At 34.2% G+C, this 20,060-nt stretch overlaps 1 protein-coding gene across 5 annotated transcripts in view; it reads left to right on the top strand.

Annotated features, from left to right (window-relative positions):
- The window catches only part of LOC149804581 (exportin-1-like), an 81,047-nt gene that overhangs the window by 24,660 nt on the left and 36,327 nt on the right, over positions 1–20,060 (top strand). The window contains exons 11-18 of one of the 5 annotated variants that reach the window (XM_089941853.1): positions 793–951; positions 2,978–3,175; positions 6,574–6,712; positions 7,271–7,374; positions 9,524–9,601; positions 11,018–11,174; positions 13,826–13,989; positions 15,398–15,637. The exons of 3 other annotated variants lie outside the window; for them this stretch is intronic. In XM_089941853.1, coding sequence (XP_089797979.1) covers positions 793–951; positions 2,978–3,175; positions 6,574–6,712; positions 7,271–7,374; positions 9,524–9,601; positions 11,018–11,174; positions 13,826–13,989; positions 15,398–15,637 — 1,239 coding nt within the window. Of the gene's footprint in view, positions 1–792; positions 952–2,977; positions 3,245–6,573; positions 6,713–7,270; positions 7,375–9,523; positions 9,602–11,017; positions 11,175–13,825; positions 13,990–15,397; positions 15,638–20,060 lie in introns of all 5 variants that reach the window. One more of the 5 variants, XM_089941837.1, reaches the window with a different exon arrangement.

Here is a 20,060-nt window from a genome sequence, read left to right as displayed (position 1 = left end):
AAGGGCAATTTTGACACTTTAGTGAATCGCTCTCGATATTGAATGTAATGAGCTTTCATTAAATAGAACTAAAATTAAGTTGATTCATTATTCTACTTGTGTGAAAAAGAAACGGGGTCAGTTTTAGGTGCCTCCTGGGGAGAATGGCAGAAAAATTGAACTTTTGTTCACTGTGAATATTTGCCAAAATGTTTATTTTTTCACCTGATTTATTTTTCACAAATTGCAAAATTGAGGAACTGATAAAGTGGATGACTCATTGATATCTATTAAAACTTGAGTCACATGTATGTGTCAGCATTGCTTATTATGATGATAAGAGGTCATAGTAGTTTCCCATTTTGAAAATTGTTAATCTTATTATTACATGAAAGGGAAAAAAGTTTTTATTTTCTTTGCTTCTAGACATTCAGTTTCTGTATGTTATCACGTGAATGCAGAATGTTTTGTATTGCTGGGATATAGCATAGTGTATAAAAATACTAATGTTTTTATTGTTTATTAAATCAGGTTATTAGTCAGTTGATGAATTTATTATTTGAACTGTTTTTTAGGTGTCCTATCAACAGCAACAAAAGCTGTTGAAAATCTTCTGATTAAGTGAGATTAAAACTCCCCCATTTACTACATGTACTGACTATAAATTAGTAAGCCATTGGTGCTAAATCATGCAGCCTATTCATTTTCTGTATCTTGATTCCAATTGCCTGCATTTTGCTACATCATCATAAAGTATGTGCTCAAAGGCACATAGAAAGAGTAAAAATTGTTACACATTCATTCCTATTCCAGATGCTTTCGCTACAAACGAATCTAAAGGAAGCCTACAGCAGAGGCACTGATGACGAGCAGATGTTCATTCAAAATCTCAGCCTCTTCCTCTGCACATTTCTTAAAGAACATGCTGTCCTTGTGGAAAAGAAACCAGAGTTACATGAAATGCTGATGGAGGTAAACAAGTTTTTTTTATAAATATTAGTCTGATAATGGTTCTGAGTGTATTTGAAGATAGATGCCAGCTTTTCTTGTTCCAGTTCCATCAGACAGTAATTGTTTCTTTCCTCTCCACATACTTGATTAGATTTTGTTCATAATAGCCTATACACTTGTTTTCTATTAGAAACCATTCTTTGATCTACTAACCTGCCATTCAGCAGTGTTGCATTTAGGTGAGCAAGCTAGAAGAAGAACCCAACATCCTGAAAGTATTCAGGTTCTAACTCCAGTCATTGTAAGGCCTTAAAAAATGAGGTTCCAGTTTCATGACCTACCCAGTTTTTCCATTGGACCCTTAGCTTTGTTTTGACACCATGACAAAAAAATCTTGTCAGATTAGAATTATGCAGAATGTATTTTATACACCAGTAAGCAGTCATAGGCTTTGTATATATATTGACAAATGTTCTTTTGCCCTGACACCAGTGACTGGTGAATTTCCGTGTTGGGTTGGTATACATGTACTTGTATGCAGCAGGGCAAGTCTGTTTTTTTTAATATATTTTAAGTGACTGGAAGAAAGTTGAATCATATATTAAATGTGTCATAATGTGTGTTCGCTGATGCATCCCATTATTTTGGCTTTAATTGTTATAAAGGATTAACATTTTATAAATAAATTCACATTCAGCATAAGACTGTTGCCTTTTAGTTCATGACGAGCAGTTTCATTCCTGTTCCAGCTACTGTCTTTCATGAGGAGTTTATATTACATGATAATTGGGTTGATTGAATGAGGTTCATAACAAACTAAAATATCTTGAACTCTTATCATCATTTTTGGACCAATTTTTGTGGATCACTTGCATTTGAGACACTTGTTCGTTTTAGGAAAGAGCAGATAGTAGAACCATTACAATTTTGACTTCTGAAAATGACCCTTAAAATATGGACTTCTGGAATAATAGCTAAAACTATGGAAATAAGATTGAGCAATAAAATCCAGATAATTGGCTCATCCATGTTTGATTTGGATCTGGGTTTCATATTGATTTAGTGGTGTTAATCAGGGAACCTGACTAACTTTTATAGTAGTGCTTTAGATGCTTTGAAATGCTTACATTATTTCATGCAAAGCATCTTCTTGATTATAGAAGTTTTTTTTTAAAAAATGGCATCCAACAAGCAATGTACATAAGAATAAAGGGACTATTCAGATATTTGTGGATAAAAGGCAGGAAGGGACAAGGTTACTTTATATTTACTTTAAAAACTTTTCAGTTGAACATACTATTTTCTGTTGCTGCATTATCAGATCAGTTTCAAACACTGAACATTTTAAATCATGTTTTCCAACTTTACAATAGTATTACATGATTTTGTTACAAACTGGTCAGATGTGGGGGGTGGGGGTGGAATCAACTGCCTTATTGTGACTGACTTGTTGGGGTTGGCAAGTCTGGATAAAGGTCAAGGTCATAGTGACTGAAAGCAGGAACTGTTTTGTTCTCTGCCACATACATAAACAATATTTTGGGACTACCTTGCATTTGAGACAATGAAGTTGACTTTGCTTGTTGGGTTCAAGGTGGGTGAGACTTGACAGAAAAAGTTTCTGAAAGAGAACTGAGTCCTCTTATGCAAACCATGACCAACCTTTGTGGAATACTTGCATTTGAAACTAGACAGGCGCATATTAGTTTTGGGGTTAATAGGTCAAAGGTAAACGTATCCAGGACTGAATAAAGAAAAATGATTTCTGCAAAGCAATTTGACAAATTGAGCATATAATTTAATATTCATGACACTCCTATTTTTACAAAGTAAAGATGGAACCACAAGTTTTTGGGGTGGATAAAATTAGCTTGATTTCCAGTTTTGATTTCAAAACAGTTTAAGAAAATGAGGTCTTTGACTAATGTATTGTTTACTTTGCTAACACTTAAGACAGCTGGATAATGATGAATAGAATGCTTTTGTCATTGATGGGGCGGGTTTACCCTTCGTAAGATCAAATGTTGTCTACATTTATTTATTTCAGTCTCTACATTACCTGATTTTGCTGTCAGAGGTGGATGAAGTGGAAATTTTCAAGATTTGTCTGGAGTACTGGAATTCCCTTGCAGCAGATTTGTACAGGGAGACTCCATATTCTGCCAGCACATCACCATTACTGCTGGGAAAGTCCCATGGTGAAATGCCAATCAGAAGACAACTCTACAATCCAGTTTTATCTCGAGTATGCACAAGACGATATCTTTCTAAAGATTTTCAGCAGATCCAATGGCAGATGAATAAAATTCTGAATGTACGAGTAAATGCTTGAACATGATTTGGGAATTCGTCTCTAACACAGATTAGGATGGTTTTATGCAACTTGCCACAATTTTTGATTGAACTTATGGGGCAGGCATTTTCAGCCTTTCATTTGCTAAATGCTGTCGTATTTGAGCCCCATCTGTATTATAAACTACCCCTTTTCTTAATATAAGCTGATGCATGCAGTTAGTGTACACAAATATTTTATGGATAATTGGAATGAGAGAAAATCGCAAGGGGTGGAGGTGATCAATTAGGGATACATTTTGGAGTGGGTCTTAGTTGTCCATCCGTTGGGAGGTAGGATTATCTGTTTTTGGTGTCCTAGTCAAGGTCCTTTTTTGGGGGGGCAGGAATGATCAGTTGGGAATCCAATATCTGGAGTAAATTGCTGAAATGGGGCATTATGTACACCCTTTCACAGTTAAGATCAGCTTTAGTATCCCATTACATTGGTTTGTTTTTTTATCCCCATGAAACTTCTAGTGTTGTTTCATGGTTGGAACCATTATAGGACTTGCACAGTATTTTTTTCTACATAATTTCTTTAACTGGATTCATTAATTTTAATCCCCAGCAAACAAATGGGGGGTGGGAAGTTATTCTGGAGTCATTTTGTCTTTTACACTGTTACATACTGTACATTTCCTGTTTTTGTGCCCCCCACTCCTACCCCAATTTCCTAGTAATTGGAAAATAAAATGGTATGATCTTGTTTGCTTTGGCAGTTTGGCACCTAACTTTTGTCATAAAGTTTTAGTAAGTGTTCAAGTAACTTGTAACAAACGTGTTTGAATTTCTGATTCATCTGACGAGAACTGCAATATGGAACTTTCCATTCTAGATCTTGCTTACATTTAACTTTAGTTTTCACACGTGGTCTACCTGTGTTTTATATAATTAATCCTATTTTTTGTTATTTTTCTTTTCAAACCAATATCCCTCATCAAGCTTATGAATGTGGAACCTTTTTGTCCTGGGATTTTTCTTGTAATGATACTCATGCTAACAATGTCTTAGACTGTATAAATTAGTTGGAATTATATAACAATGTGACTTTATGTTTTGATGAATTTACTCCCTTTTTTAATCTTTCTTGTGTATACTTTTTTGGGAAGTGTAACAAAAATCTGCACCATATACATAGCTGCCAACCCTCACGAATTTGGTGTGAATTTCACGACTTTTTCAGCGATTCACGGATTCACGCCGCAAGTCAAAAATTCACGAATTTCTCCAATCCTCAATTATTTTAAATCTTTAATAAAATAACCGATTTCCCGTTAAGCGTTAGTCGTGATATTCGCAGTTGCCGAAACGGTCCGGTACTGCTTGTCGCGATATTAGTAGATCTACAGCCGATTAGTACAGTTGGCCCAGTAGCAAGCATTTTAGCCTATTTTAATCTGTATGTATAAGAGTAGTTTTACAAATGCATTTGAGAGAAACTGGGGCCTAACCGGAATTTTGCTCCGCGCATGCGTCACCAACAATGATTTGAGTTACGGTTCAGCATCGCATGTACGATTTTGAAAACGTCTTCACCACTAAGAAAAAAGAACTTTACTACTCAAAAAGTGAAGTTTAATTTGGAATATATAAAAAATTGGCCGTGCATTCTGCCATTAAACATTGATATTCATCATGCTTTTTGCACTCAGTGCGCCATCGCAGAGACGATGTGAGGAAGCACGTCGGTTGCAAAAAACATGTAGAAGTTGGGAAAATTAAGAATTCGCAGATTTCAGCTCCGGAATATTTTAAACAATTGGCGGAAGAAATGCAGGCTACCAACACTGAAATATTATTTGTGAGTTTTCTTGTCGAACACAATCTACCTTTATAAGCTGGAGACCATGCTAAACATTTGTTCTGATAAATGTTGCCGGACTCGAAAATCGATTCCAAATTTTCGTGTGGAAGGACCAAAAGTGCTGCAGCTCCTGTGCATTCCTCACAGCAATAGTGCAAGCGAAAGTGTATTTTCTCTTGTGAGGAAAAATAAGACTTTAGGGTCTCATTAGCTGCAGAAAATTTGTCAGTAATTTTAGTCACCAAGATCAACCAGCTGGCAAGAAGTCTGAACTGTTTAGAAAACAAATTTACGATCAAGCAGTTGAGGAAGTTCAAGTCTGCCACAGTATCATGTCTTGATAAATAAATATTTCTGCATATATGTAGTGTTTTAGTTTTATATTGCGAACTTGATATAGTATAGTATTGACGGTCGGAGTGGATGGAGTTATTGTCATGGTATTTTTCACGAATTCTTGTCCAAATTCACGACTTTTTATCCCTATTTTCACTAATTGTGAGCCTGGAAGGTTGGCAGCTATGCATATAGCACAGATGGTGCTGATGATACAACATTAAATCCTATACATTCATACCGACTTTCAAACCTATAATCAAAAATTATTTTAATCTTAAATTATATATTTGGTGACTTTGTACTGTGTCTCATGGACAATTGTACAAATCTTGGAATGTTTCAAATGCCGGATATGTTTGAAGTGGAAATTGCCACCTGAAAGATAATGGCACTAATGTGACAAATGTGTCTGCCACAGTGAATTACTACATGGGTTTTCACCCAAGTCTTCTAATGTTGTCTTATTTGTCCTAAATGACCTAAATGCAGCTGATATCTTGCATCTAATATAGCTGCCATAGTGGCTATTTTTAAAATCCTGGCACTCAAGAAGGATGTTTTTTTTTTTTTTTTTCAACACTTTCCAGTTAAAAGAATTCATGTCTACAATTCCTGGAAATTCCATTTGGACAGTAGAACATTAGTTGATTCAAAGCAATTGAAACTTTCTGGACTGGCTATTCGGACAGAAACCTTGATTACACAAAAAGGCAAAAACCACAAAAGGGTGACAATTTAAATTTGTATGCATACGTGAATGACCTGATGAAACTTTCATGCTATTGAAATAGTTTTTAAAATTTTTCTATTTTTTTTGAAAAAAAAGATTGTGGAATTAGACAATTTGGGCTGCACGGGTGGATACAAGGTTTACAAACTCAGATTTAGTTGCGTTTTATCTTGGATATTGTAGCAGTTACTACCTGTTTTTAAAATAAGTTTTGGATACCCAGTTCCAAGTGAACATCCTATACCCTGATCTGCCATATATGGTGCAGGCAGATCAGTGTCTATATTGTTTGTTCCACAGATTATTCCTCATAAATTGCACAGACCCAGATCTGCTGGCTGGACTAAACTTGTGAGCAAGTTTTAATGATCGGCATAAAATGAAAACTTGCACTAGTGTAAATAGGTCTATTACACATCTTTTTCTTTTAAAAAAGGTGAGGCGAGTGATGATCTCTCGTATGGCAAAGCCTGAAGAAGTTCTTGTCATAGAGAATGAGCAAGGAGAGGTGGTCCGTGAATTTATGAAGGACACAGACTCAATCAACCTCTACAAAAACATGAGAGAAACACTTGGTAAGAAGCCAAATTTTTATGTGTTAAAAGTTGTCTTAGTAAACAAGTAGGTTTTAATAAACCATTACCCCATAATTTCAATAACCTTTAGCTGAGTGATGGACTTTGACCATCAGTAATTACTTTAATTAATTGACCTATAAATTCAGGTTAGTCTTTTTTAAAATACTGCATTGCCTGACGTATTTCACAAATAACTATGATCAAAGTGCGGTGAAACACTATTGGCATAAATGAAATGAAAATTCACAAACTTTTCATATCTTTGTTCATATAACAAAAGACAAAAGAGATAAAAACATTTTTTGCTCAAGCATATAAGACATCATATAAATGATTAAATATTGCTATTTTGGCACAAAACTGCAGTACTTTAAAAAAAAATTGCTGAAATTATTGCAAACTTTACGAAGCCATGCCAGAATCATGGTATATCTGAATTTGTGTTATAATGTATATATTAGTATATTATTAACTGATGCAAATTTGTAACTTTTCCATTTGATTGCAATATGATTGAAAATATCTGGCAATACTTGGAATTTAAATTTTTTTCAGTATATTTGACACATCTTGATTATGGTGACACTGAAGCCATTATGACTGAAAAGCTTCATAATCAAGTTAATGGCACAGAGTGGTCTTGGAAAAACCTCAACACTGTAAGTAAAAGGAGGAGTTTTCTTTGATGTAAAATGCATCCAAGTCCATCATTTTGTTGAGACAAAAAAAAAATTGTAGTCAGATTTTAAGATGAAAAAGACTAAGCAAGCATTGCAGTATGGGCAGGTGAGAATTAGATATTCATCAGAGCTTTGTTTTATGCTATCTTGAATGAAAATTAAAGTGTGCATTAACAAAAATGTATCTAAATTCAATAAATTACTAGATCAATACAGTCAATATGACATGTATTCCATAAGATGCTTTTGCATGCCAAATATCATTGATCAATAAGAAATAGATCTACTAATTGAACAAACAAAATGGCTTTGATTTTCTTTTGTCAACTATTGCCTGGAAAAAAATGATAACCAGAAGTGATTATCTGAAAATATACGAGTACCTGTGCTTATCATCTTCACTTCAGGTCGAGTCGTTGGTTTGGCGTCTTAAAATAAGTCTGGCATTTCTTTGACTGCTGTTTTATCTTTTTGTTGACTTGGTAACCAATGGATATAGTCAGAGGCTTCACTTTATCAGTTTCATATTCATCTACCTGAAAAAGGTCAATTGCATCAGTTTTATTACTTTTGAATACTACTTTGTTTGGGCGAGTTATTTTTGCATTTAGAAATTTTAAGATGAAATTGTTTTTGGGATAAAGAAAATAGTTCCCAAATTTCCTATGATGAATTAATAAAAGCCCCTATCCACCATGACAGAATGTGTTTGAAACATATTTTAAAAATGTGTTTTTAAATGCCAACAGTTTTTCTTTATGATGATCAAAGCTTTCCTTTTCTCCAAACGTTTAAGCTGTAGTTCTTCATTTAATTTATTTCTGTATATATATACACACACAGTTAAGCTAAATTTTGTCTACCTCTTTCATGTCAAATGAATTTTCTAATCCTTGATCCTGAGTTGTCTCATTGTCTGCCTGTTGTGAACATTGTTCCTCATGTGCAGCAATAATCTAAAACAAAACATACCTTATTAGAGAACATATATCAGTCACTTATACTGATGGCTATTCACTGACTTTCAAAAAATAATTAATCACAATATGACTGAAAACTTGTTGAACATGACAACACCACCACCACTGAAAAAACCATACACAATATTGTAAAATTTCTACTACATTTTGATTTATAGAGATTTTTTATTAATTGGGGATGGGAATAAACCACGTCATGTTTGTAAATATATCTATATGTAAACTGATTCACACATTAGTCCAACAATTAAATATATAAGTAGGCCTTCTAAATCTACCAGCAGAAAGATTTTTCTATTCACATGGTCAAACAAAGTTGAAGGCAACATGAAAATTTTGACAGTATTTATCAAATGTTTATATCTCAGTTCTTGATTTATGAGATATTTACTGCATTTGTTTTGGAAACTATGAAAGAACATTTTTCAGGGTACAAATGGAAATGATGTGGTGACTGATCTGTTGAATATCATAGATACAATAATATACCTAAATCTATTCCTAAATAGGAAGCATTCTAGTGTGAAATGAAAGGAGCAGTGGGCAGAAAACTTAGTCCGATCATCCCAGTTTGCTCTTTTGATTTTTAAAAAATTTGTCCCCCTTCGACGAAGTGCTTAGTTTTTCGGGAAGGAATACATGGAAAACCCATCTGCATTTGTATTCCCACAATTTGCTGCAACACATCTGAACCCGCTGCCCTTGCTTGAACCTCCATGATCACCTCTTGGTATGATTGTGATAAAACTTTCCAAACTAAATACTATGGTTTTAGCTGAGATTGAGGAAACCCAAGCATTTGATTGACAAAGATCAAGCTTGTGAATGTTGTCCTGCCTATCAGTTGAAAAATCGGCCAGTAGCGGGTAATGTTATAATACCAGTTGCACCATCTGTTGATCAACTTCTGCTTGCATCGTTGCAATTGTATGACTCCTTCCACATATTTAAAAGACTAAACCACATTTTGAATTCAATTTTTATGAACAGTTAAGTAATAAAAAAGGTCTAATGGGTTAATGCAGGAAATATATTGACATGCCCACAGCCAAAGAATCTCGTCTTGGACCTTGAAACACTAATTTCATATCCATAAATTGTCTAAAATTGTCTTGAAAATGCTCTGAAGTTTCTTATTTTTATTTCAGCTATGTTGGGCTATTGGTTCAATCAGTGGTGCTATGCATGAAGATGACGAGAAACGTTTCCTAGTTACCGTCATTAAGGTAGGTTCCTTAAAGTAGAAGATGGCTTGAGGCTTAACCAAATGTATTGGACAATAAATATAAACTGCACTCCTTAAAATTCATTGAGTTTGATGCATGCTAACTTAAAATGCTATCATTACAGGGAATCCTTTAACGAGAAACCATTCAGCAAACAATGATTGAGTGTCGGGAAAGGTTGAGAGATATGGAATTATCCATGTAAGCAATCATCTGAACGAGAGGTAAAAATAAATTCTAAAACACTTGCAAATGTAATGCACTTTCTGTTTGGTGAATCATAACAAATTTGCAGTAGTAAAATCTACCAGATATTGTTGGAAGTGATGCCATGTCTCTCAGTATTGGTGCCATGGCAACTCAGTGATTAGTATGCTGGATTAGTGAAGAAAAGGATGCATGTTTGAAACATCCTCGTTGCAGGTGGGATGCTGTGGTGTGTTTCTGTGCAAGATGCAGTTGCCTCAGAATTTTAGATAATCCACGTTTTGCTGTGCTGTAAAACTCTGTGCCACAAAGAAATACATTCCCTGCTATAGCTCTTTCTTGCGACAGTATTTCCTGAAGTGTGTTAGAATGGGGATAATTATTGTGTGTTTGAGTATTTAGGGACATCAATTGTTGTTTTGCTGTTGCAGGTGTCTATTTTACTGGACTTAACACCCTACCAATAAAACTTGATCTGTGGCAGTAAAACAACCATTAACATCCTCAAATTGTCAAATACACTACTCTTATCTCCTAAATAAACTTGACAAAACTGGGTAGGCTATGAAGGATTTTTCTTTGCTACAGATCATGAAATTGTCTGGATAATGACATCTGTTTGTAACAGTGTTCTGATCCTGCGACATAACAAACATACTAGGAAAATGTTGCAAGACCTTGCTGACAGAAATGCCTAACACTTGAATAATATTTTTCTGGTGGCTACCTATGAGCTGTCATAAATAGGGAATGTCCTTGCCACTATATCACTGACAGCATCAATTCATCAGCATGCGATTTAGCAGCTATATATAATATCTCTTTGGATCAAATATTCAGAATTTCAGACATTGTCTAATCTTGTGAGCGATTTGTAGATAAATATAATTATTAAATATGCCAGTTTTGCTTTCACTACTTTTAGATTGCATACTTTTGAAAAGGCTATTATAAGGTACAATAGGTGAAACTGAGTGCAAGCATATTTTACTTCTTGTGAAGACTCCGTGGTAGAAAGATATTGAAGATGCAATTTCTGTATATTCCATCAGTGTTTTAGGATCAGATATAGTGTTACCCTTATTTTGTTAAGTTTTTTGGTAGAATGAGGTTTTTGGCAATGTGGTGGGTCATGAACAGACATCTAGTTGGAATTATAAATTTAAATTGTATTTAAATCCCTCTAATTGCTTTGCATTCTATGTTTAGGACCTTCTGGGACTATGTGAACAGAAAAGAGGCAAGGACAACAAAGCTATAATCGCATCCAATATCATGTATGTGGTTGGACAGTATCCTCGTTTCTTGAGAGCTCACTGGAAGTTCCTCAAGACTGTGGTCAACAAGCTCTTTGAATTTATGCATGGTTAGTACCAATTACCCACTTCAGCTGCTTTTTAAACCTTAAAAGACATGTACTGTCATATAACTCTTATTTGAGTGAAAACTTTTTAAGGAATGATTCATGTAAAAATGAATTTTTTCATGACCTCCAGAGCTTTTGTAAATTTCATAACTAGACCTTTGGATTTCAGATATGGATTGAAACTTACCAGTGCTAGGTATTTGTTACTCCAAAGTCCTACCAGATTGAAGCAAGACGTCAGTCTGTACAAACATAGGCATATATAATAAAATAGACTATTTCTGTTTTGTATCATGGTCTTCATCCAATGCATTTGTTTTACTCTGAAGAGAGGATTATATAGACTAAATGGGATGCATTGTATAAAATTATCTTTTTTTTTTTGTTGTATGCCTGTTATGTTCAGAGAAGGAAAAATATATTTTTGTGTCATGTATCCTTGTCAGGATTGTAAGTTTTGAATCGCTGAAGATATTTTAATAAAGTTTTGCCCAAGTATATATCAAAACTTAACGATGTGTTGCATACTGTATCTATGCCCCGACCTCAAGACAGACCTGCCAACTCTTACGATTTTGCTGTAATATGGACTTAAGACATTACAGCAAAAACTTACGAAAAATGATCGTTGTCAAAAAAGCCAAATAATTGGTTCATCCATGTTTTATTTGGATCCAGCTTTCATCATGGAATTAATAAGATTAGTCATGGAACCAGAATAACTTTACAGGAGCACCCCAGACGCTTTAAACTGCACCTCTTTGTTCATGCGAAGTGTCTCTATGATCAAACCGTTGATTATGTAATTTTTAAAAATGGCATCCAGAAAGAAGATGGAAAGGAAAATAAACTTCTAGAAAAGTGTTAATAATCAACATTGAAGAATAAATAGGAGTATTCAGATTCTTGTGAATGAAAGCTGGAATGGACACAGTTATGTTTATTGGACATCACATGCCAGTTTGAGTATGTTTTGTGGCAGGAGATACGAATGCCGTCGTCATGTGAAATGGAAAAGAATTCCAAGAAATATGTTGAGTTTAGAGATAGCAACAAGCCATTGAGCTGCTTAGGGTTTTGAACTAAAGTTTGTGCAACTGTACTAGTGGTAAATATAGTCTACACATACTTTACAAACCTTTCAGTTGAACATAATGTTTGTTGTTGATGCATCAAACTTTTAATTAATTTTGCAGCTTTACAATAGCAGTTACTGGTATTTTGTTACACCTTACTGAAAACTGGCCAATCTTACGGAAAAAAAACAACTGCCTTACTGAGACGGACTCATCAGGGTTGGCAGGTCTGTCAGCGGCACAGTCACAGCAAGGGAAAATGTAATTCTGCGATTTGAATCCTTTTGCAAAGTACACATTTTGAACCATGAAGATGTATATCATGAATAGTCAGTTTTATATACCATAGGAATGCTCCTTGTCTCATGGCAGGGGGAAATGTAAATAATTGAACAGAGAATGACATTTTAATTAAACTGTTTCACATCTTAATTTGACAATGTGCATATTCAGTCATACCCCATGCCTCAAGGTCAAGGTCACAACAAGGGATAATGCATGTTAATGGACTGCCTCATCTGGGCTGTCACAGTTTAACCAATACAGATATTTAGATGAACATCACCCATAATTGCTGCCCGAGCTGCTCATCCGTGTTACAACTCCCTACAAGTTGAAATGTGAATTTGTTACGTATTGTTTTTTTTTTTTTTTTTTTTTTTTTTTTGCACTCATTGTAATGAAAGACCGCTCTGGTGGCCTAGTGGTTAGAGCATCCACCTTGGATGCGGGAGGTCGTGGGTTCGATCCCCGGCCGAGTCATACCAGAGACTTAAAAATGGTACTAACAGCTGCCTCGCTTGGTGTTCAGCATTAAGAGGTTAGTGTTAGGACTGGTCGGCCTGGTGTCAGGATAATGTGACTGGGTGGGACATCATGCTACATGTCTGTGGCATGATGCCCCAGTGCTAGACATCACTATAAACTGCCACATTGCAGACATTGTAGTGATAATGACTGAAATTTTTTTAAAGCTATGTTAAAAAATCAAAATCACATCACATCACATTGTAATGAAACTTATCGCCAAAAGAAGCATTGAATTGATAAAAAGAAAAATTATTTTGTTGCATTGACAAATGGCTTACTTAATGTACCCCAACACATCTACATGACCTTGTGCCATGGCAGTCACTCATTGTTTGTTGACTGTGTTGGTCAGCTGGGTTTTACCAAAGTTGTTCCTTTTGTTGTCTTTGTAACCTTAGAGCAATAATGCAAGTCATTGGTGTTTGTGAAAGTGTTACAGAAGTTTAATTAATGGAAAGGGAAATGAAATTGTTGCCAAATATATTTATCACTGGATTGGTTTTATAAAGGTAAGCAAATGCTAACTTGTAAATTACATGGATGTGAAAGATTGCAAACTTGTTCTTGCAGCTTTCCTGCAGTTTCTTGTTAAAGTAGTAGAGCATGTTGGTTGACCATTTTGCTATTGGCTACTTCATATTTAAATGTATCATTGGAATAGTCATTGTGTATGACTATTGTACTCATGTATGAAGAGTTTTAAGATCCAAAAGTTTATATTCATGACAATTTTAAAATAAAATTTACCATTACTTTATTTGACAGAAACTCATGACGGAGTACAGGACATGGCCTGTGACACATTTATCAAGATTGCACAAAAGTGTCGAAAACATTTTGTGCAGGTTCAGGTTGGAGAGGTCATGCCGTTCATTGAGGAAATTTTAAATGGAATCAATACTATAATATGTGATCTTCAACCACAACAGGTTTGTATCTTTGTTTTTAACCTTATGTATAATGTACAGCTGCATCCCTTGAGCATCATTGTTCCGATGGAATGTTTGTCATTAGCCTAGACTTTACTATGAACCTTTTGCAGTTAATTCTAATTTGTTAAAAATGTTGCATAAGCAGTAATCAAGCTTGTTTTAATTAAACAGTAGGATTACTCCTATTACCCTTCAAAAGTTCATTATATTGATCTCTTTAGCACTCCAAGAAGTGAATTTTGGTTTTCCAGACCCTAATAATTCGGCAGCATCCAAGTGGGTAATTAATGACAGATAACAAAAAGCAAGGATTCTAGTTAAAAACAGATTAAAGAGTAATTATAAAAATGCATAATGATACTTTTCGTAAGATACCTAGATATGTTGGACATAACATGTCTGCATTCATAATGTTCATTTTCTGGCCAGCCATCGGTATGCAGTATCAGGTCTCTGAACTCTCTCTTCATGCTGTCTGACCTTAAAGAAACAGATAGATTATGTTTTGATGTAAATTGCATCTGTAATGTTTTCAGCATAAAATATTGTCATTTTCTAAAATCGCTGTATTTTGAATTTAATCACCAGAGGCAGCCAGTTGATAATTTTCATTCAACAATTCAAAATGTTTAGTTGCAAATGCAGGCATTTTAGTCACAATCTGGAGTGCTTTTCTTACCAATAAGGTTATGATGGGAACTTCTGTTATAGGGAAGAGATCATCGTGCAGCAATGGAGCAGGCAAGAGACAGCATACTGTAAATTGTTAAAAACTAAATTCATGTGTTAGCATAGTGGATGTTGTGATATCTTTTATTCATCCATTGGTCTCTTATCCCCTTGCTTGAAATGCACAGATTTTTGTATTTATCTCCGTCATGTGGTAAGCGTGCTCATGAAGAGTTTTGTTCTTGGTCGGGGGTGGGGTGGGGGTGAGGGGGGTCAGCAGTCAGATTTACCCAGAAAAAATTCAATTATAGTAGATGTTAAAATATTTTTGACTACATTTATCAAGTTGAAATAGGAAGTCACTAATGTATGTGACTGTATTGGGCTCCTGACCCTGGATCTATATGGGTAGGTGGGTAATCAATTATAAAATGTGATGGAATTTGCCAGGGTAAGCCATGGAGATTGCTCATATTTGTCTCAGTTTTCAGTGTAATGTAAAATGAGTGTGGTATTAAAATTAATTTAATTTTAGCATTTATTATTTTAGTGGACCATTCTTTTGAAGTCATAGCCACTTTTTTAAATTGAATTTTAAGGCACCTCTTATTTTCATAGTACAACCATAATAATCATGAAATATTCATTTTAATTATATTAGGATAGCTTATCCAAGTAAAATCTTAGAACATGCTTATAAGAAATTTATCACGGGTATTTTGCAATATATATTCAGGTTCACACATTCTACGAGGCCGTGGGGATGATGATAAGTGCCCAGACAGATCAGGTTGCACAGGAACATCTTATAGAACGGTACATGTTGTTGCCCAATCAGGTCTGGGATGGAATAATTAATCAAGCCACACAGAATGTTGAGGTCCTTAAAGATCCAGATGCTGTCAAACAGCTGGGAAATATCCTCAAAACAAATGTTAGGGCATGCAAAGCTCTAGGCCATCCATATGTTGTACAGGTAAGCTAGATCAAATAAACATACAAGCTTAGAACAACATTGGTTTTTCATTTGTTTATTTTGTTTGAATGCATTTTAGTTCATTTTTCTACTAAACCTTCTCACAGGTTAACTGATTTGTAGCTTACATTGCAAAAAGACGAAGTGCTTATGGTATTGTCCATCAACATTTGTTATTTGCAATTTGTTCTATGAAACCAGTGGGTCAATTTCAACCACATTTAGCCGCGAGTACCTAGGCCTTCTAATTTGTTGTAAAATATGGATAAAGATATTGTTGATCTCTCCCACCTCTTCCCATACTCTTGAAATGTTGTGAGTAGAAACAAAAATCAAGCATAAGTACCAGACATTGTGACATTCTGTAACATTAACTTGAAATGTTGTGAGTAGAAACAAAAATCAAGCATAAGTACCAGACATTGTGACATTCTGTAACATTAACTTGAAATGTTGTGAGTAGAAACAAAAATCAAGCATAAGTACCAGACATTGTGACATTCTGTAACATTAACTTGAAATGTTGTGAGTAGAAACAAAAATCAAGCATAAGTACCAGACATTGTGACATTCTGTAACATTAACTTGAAATGTTGTGAGTAGAAACAAAAATCAAGCATAAGTACCAGACATTGTGACATTCTGTAACATTAACTTGAAATGTTGTGAGTAGAAACAAAAATCAAGCATAAGTACCAGACATTGTGACATTCTGTAACATTAACTTGAAATGTTGTGAGTAGAAACAAAAATCAAGCATAAGTACCAGACATTGTGACATTCTGTAACATTAACTTGAAATGTTGTGAGTAGAAACAAAAATCAAGCATAAGTACCAGACATTGTGACATTCTGTAACATTAACTTGAAATGTTGTGAGTAGAAACAAAAATCAAGCATAAGTACCAGACATTGTGACATTCTGTAACATTAACTTGAAATGTTGTGAGTAGAAACAAAAATCAAGCATAAGTACCAGACATTGTGACATTCTGTAACATTAACTTGAAATGTTGTGAGTAGAAACAAAAATCAAGCATAAGTACCAGACATTGTGACATTCTGTAACATTAACTTGAAATGTTGTGAGTAGAAACAAAAATCAAGCATAAGTACCAGACATTGTGACATTCTGTAACATTAACTTGAAATGTTGTGAGTAGAAACAAAAATCAACCAGACATTGTGACATTCTGTAACATTAACTTGAAATGTTGTGAGTAGAAACAAAAATCAAGCATAAGTACCAGACATTGTGACATTCTGTAACATTAACTTGAAATGTTGTGAGTAGAAACAAAAATCAAGCATAAGTACCAGACATTGTGACATTCTGTAACATTAACTTGAAATGTTGTGAGTAGAAACAAAAATCAAGCATAAGTACCAGACATTGTGACGTTCTGTAACATTAACTTGAAATGTTGTGAGTAGAAACAAAAATCAAGCATAAGTACCAGACATTGTGACATTCTGTAACATTAACTTGAAATGTTGTGAGTAGAAACAAAAATCAAGCATTAGTACCAGACATTGTGACATTCTGTAACATTAACTTGAAATGTTGTGAGTAGAAACAAAAATCAAGCATTAGTACCAGACATTGTGACATTCTGTAACATTAACTTGAAATGTTGTGAGTAGAAACAAAAATCAAGCATTAGTACCAGACATTGTGACATTCTGTAACATTAACTTGAAATGTTGTGAGTAGAAACAAAAATCAAGCATTAGTACCAGACATTGTGACATTCTGTAACATTAACTTGAAATGTTGTGAGTAGAAACAAAAATCAACCAGACATTGTGACATTCTGTAACATTAACTTGAAATGTTGTGAGTAGAAACAAAAATCAACCAGACATTGTGACGTTCTGTAACATTAACTTGAAATGTTGTGAGTAGAAACAAAAATCAACCAGACATTGTGACATTCTGTAACATTAACTTGAAATGTTGTGAGTAGAAACAAAAATCAACCAGACATTGTGACGTTCTGTAACATTAACTTGAAATGTTGTGAGTAGAAACAAAAATCAACCAGACATTGTGACATTCTGTAACATTAACTTGAAATGTTGTGAGTAGAAACAAAAATCAACCAGACATTGTGACGTTCTGTAACATTAACTTGAAATGTTGTGAGTAGAAACAAAAATCAAGCATAAGTACCAGACATTGTGACATTCTGTAACATTAACTTGAAATGTTGTGAGTAGAAACAAAAATCAAGCATAAGTACCAGACATTGTGACGTTCTGTAACATTAACTTGAAATGTTGTGAGTAGAAACAAAAATCAAGCATAAGTACCAGACATTGTGACATTCTGTAACATTAACTTGAAATGTTGTGAGTAGAAACAAAAATCAACCAGACATTGTGACGTTCTGTAACATTAACTTGAAATGTTGTGAGTAGAAACAAAAATCAAGCATAAGTACCAGACATTGTGACATTCTGTAACATTAACTTGAAATGTTGTGAGTAGAAACAAAAATCAAGCATAAGTACCAGACATTGTGACGTTCTGTAACATTAACTTGAAATGTTGTGAGTAGAAACAAAAATCAAGCATAAGTACCAGACATTGTGACGTTCTGTAACATTAACTTGAAATGTTGTGAGTAGAAACAAAAATCAAGCATAAGTACCAGACATTGTGACATTCTGTAACATTAACTTGAAATGTTGTGAGTAGAAACAAAAATCAAGCATAAGTACCAGACATTGTGACATTCTGTAACATTAACTTGAAATGTTGTGAGTAGAAACAAAAATCAAGCATAAGTACCAGACATTGTGACATTCTGTAACATTAACTTGAAATGTTGTGAGTAGAAACAAAAATCAAGCATAAGTACCAGACATTGTGACATTCTGTAACATTAACTTGAAATGTTGTGAGTAGAAACAAAAATCAAGCATAAGTACCAGACATTGTGACATTCTGTAACATTAACTTGAAATGTTGTGAGTAGAAACAAAAATCAAGCATAAGTACCAGACATTGTGACGTTCTGTAACATTAACTTGAAATGTTGTGAGTAGAAACAAAAATCAAGCATAAGTACCAGACATTGTGACGTTCTGTAACATTAACTTGAAATGTTGTGAGTAGAAACAAAAATCAAGCATAAGTACCAGACATTGTGACGTTCTGTAACATTAACTTGAAATGTTGTGAGTAGAAACAAAAATCAAGCATAAGTACCAGACATTGTGACGTTCTGTAACATTAACTTGAAATGTTGTGAGTAGAAACAAAAATCAAGCATAAGTACCAGACATTGTGACATTCTGTAACATTAACTTGAAATGTTGTGAGTAGAAACAAAAATCAAGCATAAGTACCAGACATTGTGACATTCTGTAACATTAACTTGAAATGTTGTGAGTAGAAACAAAAATCAAGCATAAGTACCAGACATTGTGACATTCTGTAACATTAACTTGAAATGTTGTGAGTAGAAACAAAAATCAAGCATAAGTACCAGACATTGTGACATTCTGTAACATTAACTTGAAATGTTGTGAGTAGAAACAAAAATCAAGCATAAGTACCAGACATTGTGACATTCTGTAACATTAACTTGAAATGTTGTGAGTAGAAACAAAAATCAAGCATAAGTACCAGACATTGTGACATTCTGTAACATTAACTTGAAATGTTGTGAGTAGAAACAAAAATCAAGCATAAGTACCAGACATTGTGACATTCTGTAACATTAACTTGAAATGTTGTGAGTAGAAACAAAAATCAAGCATAAGTACCAGACATTGTGACATTCTGTAACATTAACTTGAAATGTTGTGAGTAGAAACAAAAATCAAGCATAAGTACCAGACATTGTGACATTCTGTAACATTAACTTGAAATGTTGTGAGTAGAAACAAAAATCAAGCATTAGTACCAGACATTGTGACATTCTGTAACATTAACTTGAAATGTTGTGAGTAGAAACAAAAATCAAGCATAAGTACCAGACATTGTGACATTCTGTAACATTAACTTGAAATGTTGTGAGTAGAAACAAAAATCAAGCATAAGTACCAGACATTGTGACATTCTGTAACATTAACTTGAAATGTTGTGAGTAGAAACAAAAATCAAGCATAAGTACCAGACATTGTGACATTCTGTAACATTAACTTGAAATGTTGTGAGTAGAAACAAAAATCAAGCATAAGTACCAGACATTGTGACATTCTGTAACATTAACTTGAAATGTTGTGAGTAGAAACAAAAATCAAGCATAAGTACCAGACATTGTGACATTCTGTAACATTTAACTTGAAATGTTGTGAGTAGAAACAAAAATCAAGCATAAGTACCAGACATTGTGACATTCTGTAGACATATAATCTCTGAAATGTTGTGAGTAGAAACAAAAATCAAGCATAAGTACCAGACATTGTGACA

This window comes from Sinohyriopsis cumingii, chromosome 2 (assembly GCF_028554795.1).
Source record: "Sinohyriopsis cumingii isolate HCF-2022 chromosome 2, ASM2855479v2, whole genome shotgun sequence".
Lineage (NCBI taxonomy): Eukaryota > Metazoa > Mollusca > Bivalvia > Unionida > Unionidae > Sinohyriopsis > Sinohyriopsis cumingii.
The sequence above is the reverse complement of the archived record's forward strand: the minus strand, read 5'-3'. Positions and strand labels throughout refer to the sequence as shown.